This window comes from Coregonus clupeaformis, chromosome 6, assembly GCF_020615455.1.
Source record: "Coregonus clupeaformis isolate EN_2021a chromosome 6, ASM2061545v1, whole genome shotgun sequence".
NCBI classification, from domain to species: Eukaryota; Metazoa; Chordata; class Actinopteri; order Salmoniformes; family Salmonidae; genus Coregonus; species Coregonus clupeaformis.
In genome coordinates this window covers 42,306,621-42,317,028 of record NC_059197.1, presented here as the reverse complement: position 1 = coordinate 42,317,028, position 10,408 = coordinate 42,306,621, and the positions used below count along the sequence as shown (strand labels likewise).

At 42.5% G+C, this 10,408-nt stretch overlaps 1 protein-coding gene across 1 annotated transcript; it reads left to right on the top strand.

Moving 5' to 3' along the window:
* The first annotated feature begins 2,703 nt into the window (after positions 1-2,703).
* tmem160 (transmembrane protein 160) lies at positions 2,704-6,591 on the top strand. The gene is made up of 4 exons (XM_041878801.2): positions 2,704-2,983; positions 3,120-3,144; positions 5,186-5,278; positions 5,430-6,591. Exons 1-4 carry the CDS (start codon positions 2,765-2,767, stop codon positions 5,735-5,737), a joined length of 645 nt encoding a protein of 214 aa, XP_041734735.2. The 5' UTR covers positions 2,704-2,764; the 3' UTR covers positions 5,738-6,591.
* Positions 6,592-10,408: the final 3,817 nt, after the last annotated feature.

The following is a 10,408-nucleotide window of genomic DNA, read 5'->3' as shown; positions in this document are numbered from 1 at the left end:
TGTGTGTGTGTGTGTGTGTGTGTCCAGCATGGTCAGAAGTAGGGTGCGTGACTGAGACCAGAGTGTCAGCTGCTCATCACATCAAAGGGTTGTTGGCCTTCCTGAAAGACCCCTGTCAACACACACACACACACATAAACTCCTTGTTCCTGAGACCCCCCGTCTGCCCCCCCGTCTGCCCCCCCCCCGTCTGCCTCCTAAACAATCGTCAGTCTGTGTCCCCAAGGACTGCCCACCGCACAGAGAGACAGACAGGAAGAGATCCCCCACTTATCCTACAGTGACCAGTCACACATGCACGCACACACACATCCAACAGCAGCACTTTAACTTTTTCCACATTTTGTTGTGTTAAAAAGTGGGATTAAAATGGATGTAATCCTTTTTTTTAACAACCTACACAAAATACTCTGTAATGTCAAAGTGGAAGACAAATTCTAGCATGTGTAAAAAAATTAAAAATAAAAATAAAACACTAATATATCTTGATTAGATACGTTTTCAACCCGAGTCTTTACATGTTAGAATCACCTTTGGCAGCGATAATTGCTGTGAGTCTTTCTGGGTAAGTCTCTAAGATCTTTGCACACCTGGATTGTACAATATTTGTAAATTATTATTTTACTAATTCTTCAAGCTCTGTCAAGTTGGTTGTTGACCATTGCTAGACAGACATTTTCAAGTCTTGCCATAGATTTTCAAGCTAATTTCAGTCAAAACTGTAACTAGGGCACTCAGGAACATTCAATGTCATCTTGTTAAGCAACTCCAGTGTACATTTTGCCTTGTGTTTTAGGTTATTGTCCTGCTGAAAGGTGAATTTGTCTCCCAGTGTCTGTTGGAAAGCAGACTGAACCAGGTTTTCCTCTAGGATTTTGCCTGTGCTTAACTCTATTCCTTTTCTTTTCATCATAAAATAAATCCCTAGTCCTTGCCGATAACAAGCATGATGCAGCCACCACCATGCTTGAAACTTTGTATTCAGGACATAAAGTTAATTTCTTTGCCATATTTTTTGCAGTTTTACTTTAGTGCCTTATTGCAAACAGGATGCATGTTATGGAATATTTGTATTCTGTATATGCTTCCTTCTTTTCACTCTGTCAATTTGGTTAGTATTCTGAATTAACTACAAGTTGTTGATCCATCCTCGGTTTTCTCCTATCACAGCCATTAAACTCTAACTGTTTTAAAGTCACCATTGGCCTATTGGTGAAATCCCTGAGCGGTTTCCTTCCTCTCCGGCAACGGAGAGGAAGGACACCTGTATCTTTGTAGTGACTGGGTGTATTGATACACGATCCAAAGTGTAGTTAATAATGTCCCCATGCTCAAAGGGATATTCAATGTCTTTATTTATTTTACATCTACCAATAGTTGCCCTTTGCGAGGCATTGGAAAACCTCCCTGGTCTTTGTGGTTGAAATTCACTGCTCGACCTTACAGGTAACTGAATGTGTGTGGTACGTACAGTAGATGAGGTAGTCATTCAAAAACCATGTTAAAAACATTATTATGGCCACTAACTGTAAATCGCTCTGGATAAGAGCGTCTGCTAAATGACTAAAATGTCAGATGTAAAGGCAACACAGAGCTAGTCCATGCAATTTATGTGACTTAAGCAAATTATTACTCCTGAACTTATTTAGGCTTGCCATAATAAAGGGACTGAATACTTGACTCAAGACATTTCAGCTTTTCATTTTCAATTCATTTGTAAAAATTAAAAAAATAATTCCACTGACATTATGGGGTTTTGTGTGTAGGCCAGTGACAAAACAAATCCAGGCTGTAACACAACAAAATGTGAAAAAAGCAAAAGGGGTGTGAATACTTTCTGAAGGCACTGTACATGGCCTTGCATAGGCTCAAATGCAGAACATTCACACCCCTAACATCAACACAACTAAAATATTAAAAGTCTGAGATTCTAGGCACATTTATAAAGCCTATCCAAACACAAACCAGATGGAAACTAAAGGTCATTACCGTAGAGGCATACCTTCACAAAAACACTTGGAATTTTGTCAAACAAAAAACGCTGATAACCAAATTCAACACATAACTTCTCACTACAATTAACCACACCTCAAACATTTATTCGCAATCAGACTGCATGGTCCCCAAAATAGTCACCCACGTGAGGTTAACAGCCAGGCACAGCAATAAAGCAGCAGAGACTCTACACAGGACCTTCTAGAAAAAGTTGAAGCCTTTACCAGGTCCAACAGTTGTTTTATACCTTTTACATGTTCCCACTAATTAGGGTCCTAGGGGAAAACCTGACCGAAACTTTGTTTCCTTCCCTGTCACATGACTGTAAGTCGCTTTGGATAAAAGCGTGTCTGCTAAATGGCATATTACACAAACAATTTCAAACCCTAAAACGGTTTCATCAGCAGTATGCGATAATGGACTCCATTTTGTAGTCTAGCGGCGCCCTCTGATGGCTGAATAAACTAAACACAAGGTGCAGGTAAAGTATAAAGAGATTAACCGGATGCACCCAGAGAAGAAATCTGGTAATAAATGTGAAACCTGGTAGAAACAGCCTACGATAAACATATATATATATATATATATATATATATAATGTAATAAAGGAAGAATATGGCACGGTTTATTTTACAATAACAAACGCAGGACGGCGCTACAATAATATGTTGTTTTCCCAACATTGTGCACGGGAGCACCGCCTCCTTCCGTGTGTCGTTGGCAGTGTGAAAGTTCACAGGGCATGCAAGGGTCGTGTTTTTAGCGAGCTATGGCTGCCTTGAGTTGGTTAACTTGCAGACAGCTGCCGCGGATTGCATCTCAGTTCGCTCGGGTTGTGAAGCACGTCAGGCCGCAGTACCTCGGGGGACTGCGGGTGAGGGGAGTCCACGGGTCGTCGCGGAAATGGGTGGTTGAGAAGGGGCCATGGGACAAGGCTCGGATGCCAGAGTATCATCAGCTGACAGAACTCGATAAGGCGGATGCCTTGGTAAGTTGAACGCGAAAGTAATGTCTTGTATTTCCATATACCATGAATATACTCCTGGATTACAGAAATGATGTGTGTGCTGACATGAAGCACCTTTCTAAATCACTGCTATTTTTTCAAATCTTTTGCTCTGCAGATGCTGAGAAAGTCCCACGAAACCGGTAAATGCACATTTACTTGTGCATTCGGAAAGTATTCAGACCCCTTGACTTTTCACATTGTTACGTTAGCCTTATTCTAAAATTGATAAAATTGTTGATTTTCCCTCAATCTACACATAATACCCCATAATGACAAAGCAAAAACAGGTCTAGAATTTTTTGTAATTTTATTACAAATAAACTGAATTACTACATTTACATAAGTTCAGACCGTTGCTCAGTACTTTGTTGAGGCACCTTTGGCAGCGATTACAGCCTCGAGTCTTCTTTGGTATGATGCTACAAGCTTGGCACACCTGTATTTGGGGAGTTTCTCCCAGTCTTCTCTGCAGATCCTCTCAAGCTCTGTCAGGTTGGATGGGGAGAGTCGCTGCACAGCTATTTTCTCTCCAGAGACGTTCGATCGGGTTCAAGTCTGGGCTCTGGCTGGGCCACTCAAGGACATTCAGAGACATTCCGAGCCACTCATGTGTTGTCTTGGCTGTGTGCTTAGGGTCGTTGTCCTGTTGGAAGGTGAACCTTCACCCCAGTCAGAGGTCCTGAGCGCTCTGGAGCAGGTTTTCATCAAGGATCTCTGTACTTTGCTCCGTTCATCTACCCCTTGAACCTGACTAGTCTCCCAGTCCCTGCTGCTGAAAAACAGTTACAGCATGCTGCCGCCACCATGCTTCACTGTAGGGATGGTGCCAGGTTTCCTCCAGAGGTGACACTTGGCATTCAGGCCAAAGAGTTCAGTCTTGGTTTCATTAGACCAGAGAATCTTGTTTCTTATGGTCTGAGAGTCCTTTAGGTGCCTTTTGGCAAACTCCAAGCGGGCTGTCATGTGCCTTTTACTGAGGAGAGGCTTCCGTCTGGCCACTCTACCATAAAGGCCTGATTCGTGGAGTGCTGCAGAGATGGTTGTCCTTCTGGAAGGTTCTCCTATCTCCACAGAGGAACTCAGGAGCTCTGTCAGAGTGACCATCAGGTTATTGGTCATCTCCCTGACCAAGGCCCTTCTCCCCCGATTGCTCAGTTTGGCCGGGCGGCCAGCTCTAGGAAGTCTTGGTGGTTCCAAACTTCTTCCATTTAAGAATGATGGAGGCCACTATGTTCTTGGGGACCTTCAATGCTGCAGACATTTTTTGGTACCCTTCCCCAGATCTGTGCCTCAACACAATCCTGTTTCGGAGCTCTACGGACAATTCCTTTGACCTCATGGCTTGGTTTTTGCTCTGACATGCACTGTCAACTGTGGGACCTTATATAGACATGTGTGCCTTTCCAAATCATGTCCAATCAATTGAATTTACCACAGGTGGACTGAAGTTGTAGAAACCTCTCAAGGATGATCAATGGAAACAGGATGCACCTGAGCTCAATTTCCAGTCTCATAGCAAAGGGTCTTAATACTTTTGTTAATTAGGTATTAATGTTTTTTATTTGTAATAAATTTGCAAAAATTTCTATAAACCTGTTTTCACTTTGTCATTATGGGGTATTGTGTGTAGATTGTAGATTTTATTTAATCAATTTTAGAATAAGGCTGTAACGTAACAAAATATGGAAAAAGTCAAGGGGTCTGCGGCGGCAGGTAGCTTAGTGGTTAAGAGCGTTGTGCCAGTAACCGGAAGGTCGCTGGTTCTAATCCCCGAGCCGACTAGATGAAAAATCTGTCGATGTGCCCTTGAGCAAGGCACTTAACCCTAATTGCTCCTGTAAGTCGCTCTGGATAAGAGCGTCTGCTAAATTACTAAAATGTAAATGTCTGAATACTTTCTGAATGCATTGTAGATTAGGAAGAAGTTTAAAGACAGGCTATTTATTTAATTACTATGCTATGCATTTTGTTAGAATTCCTGTTGGTACAGTTAGACCAGTTATTGTAGTGTAAGAAGAGAAAGAAGATCTGCATGCATCTGTAGGCTGTGTTTACACATCTGAATCCAGGAACTTGAGCAATATGGGAGAAGCTCCTGACTGCAAACACTGACAGGGTTAGAGGAAGGGATGAGGGGTTGTTTTCAGACTGGGATGTAATCTCCGTGTTGTTCTGTTCTAGGGTTCCTGTCTTGGTTCCGTAACGGACTCCTGGCCACCGGGATCGGGGTCATCGCTTTCGTCCAGAGTGACGTGGGACGAGAGGCAGGATATGGTTAGGAGGGCCAGGGGCAGGGCTCTATTCTATTGGAGCAAAGCATAATTATCAGAAAAGTATTTTAGGTTACTGAAACAAACCCACCCACACACACCCGTTATAAATATATATTGTAGTCTTTCTACCTCTCTCTCGCTCTCTCCCCCAGCCTTCTTCATCCTGGGTGGTGTGTGTGTATCGTTCGGCGGGGTATCCTACGTGGGCAGCCTGTTTTCCCTGAGGAGGATGATGCTTCTCTCCCTGCCTGCCGTGCTGCTGAATGTTGCTGTGGTGAGCAGCATCGCCCTCTTCTGGCTGTGTGCGGTATCGCTCTACATCGGACGCCTGGAGGTGGAGATTATACATGAGGATGACGATGACGGAGGGGAGTGTCCAGACTGTCGGGACCGCCGCGACCGCAGCAACCACTCCCATGGTGATAGGCACCACGGCAACGACAAAGGCCAAGACAAGTAGAGCGTTTGAGTTGCAAAGGTGACGAGGTGTGTGTTTGTTTCTTTGTGTGTGAGTGAGTGAGTGAGACAGAGAGAGAGGACTGAGAGGGAGTGTGTATGACACTCAAAGACATGTGGGAATAAAGGGGATCAGTGAAAGGGATGATTTGTGTGTTGTTTGGTTCTATCTTCTGTGATAGTAGTTTGTGTGTGTGGGTGATTATGTGTTAAATTGCTGTGATAAAGGGTTAATTTTAAGTTAATAATATCAGATGTTAGAATTTTTTTTTTTTAAGTTTTATTTTACACATACACACACAATCTGTGAGAGTGCCTTGTTTGAGTATATTTACTCCTGATTATGTTTACTTTATGAATCAAAGAGCCCTGTACCATTACAAAGCCATACTCTGAGCCAACTCATGCTGTGTTCACCTAAATATGGTTTTGATTGATGCTATTTTTTGCTATCTATACAAAGGACTACTTGGATTCTCTGTAGTCATCAATGCTGGTGACATAGAATGAGGAGATGTAGCCTATATTGCTGTGTTGAATGGATGAATTTTGTTGAGAAACTATACCATTTGTATAACCTGTATGGTTAATGTTTGTCTGAGATGATACAGAGTACATTTAGGTATTGTTAGCCTGTAGCCTGATCCACCATCCTGACCTGACCGCTGCGCTACAGAACATTAGCTTGCGAGACCTTGATGGTGGAACGAGGTGAGTTAGTCTCTGGGGTAGAGATAATCTGTATGGAGTTGCAGTGTGATGTACTTGATTTCTGCATGGACTTCTGTACAACTTATTGTACATCATTAGACTTTATGTATGTATGAATATGTACATAAACACAGTTACAAAATCAAACCGGTGTTATTGTTGTGTGTTTAACCCCATATGTGAAAAGACTACTGTATGTTTGTGGTCAATGCTACACAGGATTGTATTTTATTTTTGCATTGTAATTTCAGAAAATGTCCATAATATATTTGCCGCTAATAGTGGAATGATAGTGTTTCACAGTACTACCTATCCACCAGTGCTGTTCTGACTTTGTGGCTGTGGTATCTAGTGGAAATCGCTCTGTCATTTCCTTGGTTGCTAAAATTCTACACTGTTCTCTCAATTTCAGTTTATGTGAGAAAAGCACTGAATAGTGTAGAGAATCATTGTACCATCTAAATCGCTGTGAAATATGTTTTCAATAACAAATATAGTTTTTACAACTGTTGAAACAAAACCGAAAGTAAAAGGCTCAACTGGCATATTCAAATTTCTGAAATTACAATGCAAAATTAAAAAATATCCTATGTGTAGCACCTTTAAAGAGATCAGAATTTTGCACACACAAATGTAGGTTTATCTATCAGATTTCATACCATAGAAATGGAATAAAAATATGAAATCAAAATGGCTGACATTCCCTTAATTTGTGTTGTGTAGTTCCTATCACTCAACCAAGCATTGATGCCATGTTTTACTCCATGGTCCTCTCTGGGTACACTACACACAGAGCAACACCTCAGTGCTGTCTGGATAACACAGGGAGGGTGATTATAGTGATCACTGAGTAGGTTACAGCCCAGGTGTGGGTTATCTCTCTCATCCATCGATTCACTGGAGAGGTGAGAAGGTTCGAGTCGAGGCTTGAGCTGCTGAGACTCACCTCTCTGTCCTGAGGTCGGAGGCCCATCCACTTTCTATTACTCTCACTTTTTCTCTCTATATCAGTCTGTGTCACTCAGGTAAACTCCAGTGCTTCTTACTAACCATCCCTCTCTTTCCTTCTCTTTCTCTCCACCCCAGGCGTTTTGGTGCAGTTATTTTCTCATGCAGGGTGCGTCTGGGTGCTGCATCGTGCCCCCCCCCACCCACCCACCCTGTTTGACATGCAGGCGGCTCCTGGGGCCTGGCGCGTCTAAAGGGCATGGCGCCAAGCAGCACGCGCCCACACTGACAAACACCCGGACCATGGACTGACTCACAACATCACCAACCCACCTCACGGCACCATGGCAGGTTATAGATGAGCATATTACCCACCCCTCCCAACCTGCACAGAATAGAGGATGGAGGTGTAGCAGTGAAAGAATGAGTGGAACAGGTGGTGTTGATGAGGACGGAGAGATTGAAGGAGGAGGGGTAATAGTGTATAATGAGTGGTAAGATTGAGGGAAGACGAGGTGGAGAGGAGAGGTGGTAAGGGTGGTGTAGTTGGGGATTGGATGGATGGATGGAGGGAGGAGAGGGGGTGTAAATGTGTAGTAAAGGAAGGGGGGGGTCTACCTTCAGTTCTCTCTCATGTTTTCCGTTTCAGTGTCAGGCCCATGTGCCAAGGTACTATTTCTCTAGAGACTGCAGCTCCATTCAGGGGCTGAGATAAGCCTTCAAAGTCACTAACATACAGACAGCCAGGGTGTAGGGTTGAGGAGAGACGCCCATGTCCCCACAAACCCACAGTCCCTATCTGAGATGTAGAGACACACCTTTACTACACCCACAGGCTATCAGCTGAAGAACTCACGCCTGAGAAAGCAAGAGATAAAGGAGGAACCTGAGGTCATTTTTTAACTCTCTTTACACACACACACACACAGCAGACGTGCACACACACACACACACACACACACACACACACGCGGCAGGCACACACACACGTACACTCACATTTCTCCCCAACAACTGCTCTTGTTTAGTATGCGCTTCCTTTGGTCTTGAGGAGGACTGATCCTCACTCTAATGAACTGGGGCCTGCCACTTGAATGTAAAACAGGATTTAACCCGTCTTCAATGTCAGAGCCCCTCCCTAGAGCTGCATGGAACAACACAACACCCGCTCTGAAACATACACACGTACGGCCACACACACACAAACACTGCCTCAGTCACACACATGCACGCGCACACACACCATTTGTCTAAATCTTCAGAGCCATTACTTAGAGAGGTTTGGCTCATAAACCTGGATATACAGTATACTGTCTAATGGGCATGTTCTCTCTGCACCACATCAGGCCAGGGTCACTCAAACCTGGTCTACAAGGACCAATATGGATGATGGTTTTTACATCAGGTACTTTTTCATTAACATTGTTATGCACCTTGTGCGTGGCAGGTGTACATATACTCAGCCATCACCTTCATCTTAAGGTGTCTTGAGACATCTTGAGACATAAAGTTGAGATGACTTGAGACACTTAGAGATCTTTTAAGACATCTTAAGATACTTTTTGAAGGCATGTTTCGAGACACGCAGTATCTCGGCCCACTCTTCTAGACAGTCAGTCAGATACTAGAAAGAAATAAGAAAACTTTATTGTGCTCCTCTAATGGAATATTTTATTATTGTCATCAGTATCATCGTTTTTATACATTGGTTCATTTTAATTTGAAGATCAGAAGTGGATGGTATATTCACAAATATTTGAACAGAAACGGGTTAGAGTCACAGTTATGGAGCGGGTTAGTTTTTTAAAAAATCTGGACTTATTGTAGTAGAGCCAGTGGAATTACAACGCAGAGTGATAAATACAGACGGACAGACATCCCCTCATATGACAGCTATGGTCCTATACAGCCGACATCCCACCCAGTCCATCAGTAACGCTTAATCTATGACCAGGACAGCGGATTAAGATCGGGACGTTTTAATCTCACTATAATTTCAGTTTGGGATGATATGTCTTTCTCTTACGACCTCACAATATTTTGGATGGAATTTCTGGTGATGAGTATAAAAATGAATATCTTTGATATTATTTAATGTATGAAAAATGTACCCCTGTTTTCCACCCCACCTATAATGACCTAATATGGATGTTTTGGACAACCACTTTGAGAACAAAAAGTGAGTTATTTTTTATTTTCCACAACTGTACTAAATCCCCATGGTCATGTTTGAATGACCACATGTTTAATGACCATGTATTAAACTCCTGTGGTCTTTCTTTAATGACCCTACATTTTGTGGTCTGCTTGTGTTATTCATCATGACCACTCTTGTATTTAACCCTTAACACACACAAGGAAATTCAAAAGTGCTATGTGTCCATAACACATTTCAGTAAGTGCTCGAACAATTCTTGTGAATAATTTAAAAAAAGATTCCCCCCTCCCCAAACCCTTTATTTTTAATACATTTGTAAAGGGTTTTTGAATTAAACTGTGGCATTTCCCAAAGTATGTCCTCTAGTAAGACAATCGTTTTTACACCCCTCCCACTTCACCCTATGGCAACAACATGACAATATAATAGGAATATGGCTTTCATCTCATACACAGCACAGCACAGCTCAGCGTTTTTAATTTTCACAACACTTCATTCTGTAGGATCATTTTCAGTTTTTACAAGACTGAAAACATTACAAAGTGACCAGCCAGTAGAGGTATTGCACCTCCCCATATCTTTCTTTCCCAGACGACATCATGACAGAACAGTCTCAGAGTGGAATGGAATGTATCTGGGACTCTCTCACTCTCTGTGCTTTCACTGTTTCAAACCCTCTTCAACAGGGTTCACATTATGGAAGGAAGGAGTACCCGAGAGGTGTTTAAATATTATTTTGGGCTTCCATGAGATTGGCTCAGACCTCTATATTTCCACTTTTGTGTCAGAGTATAATTTCTAACTCTGTTTAAGAGATGATTCAGTATTTCACACAAACAAGTGAAAAAATGTCATCCA

What these genes read in the sequence shown, in the direction of transcription:
- tmem160 (XM_041878801.2), top strand. Translation starts at nt 2,765, where the DNA reads ATGGCTGCCTTGAGTTGGTTAACTTGCAGACAGCTGCCGCGGATTGCA. An exon ending in GAGAAAGTCCCACGAAACCG is followed by an intron (nt 3,145 to 5,185) that starts GTAAATGCACAT and finishes GTTCTGTTCTAG; the next exon opens with GGTTCCTGTCTTGGTTCCGT. An exon ending in GGGACGAGAGGCAGGATATG is followed by an intron (nt 5,279 to 5,429) that starts GTTAGGAGGGCC and finishes TCTCTCCCCCAG; the next exon opens with CCTTCTTCATCCTGGGTGGT.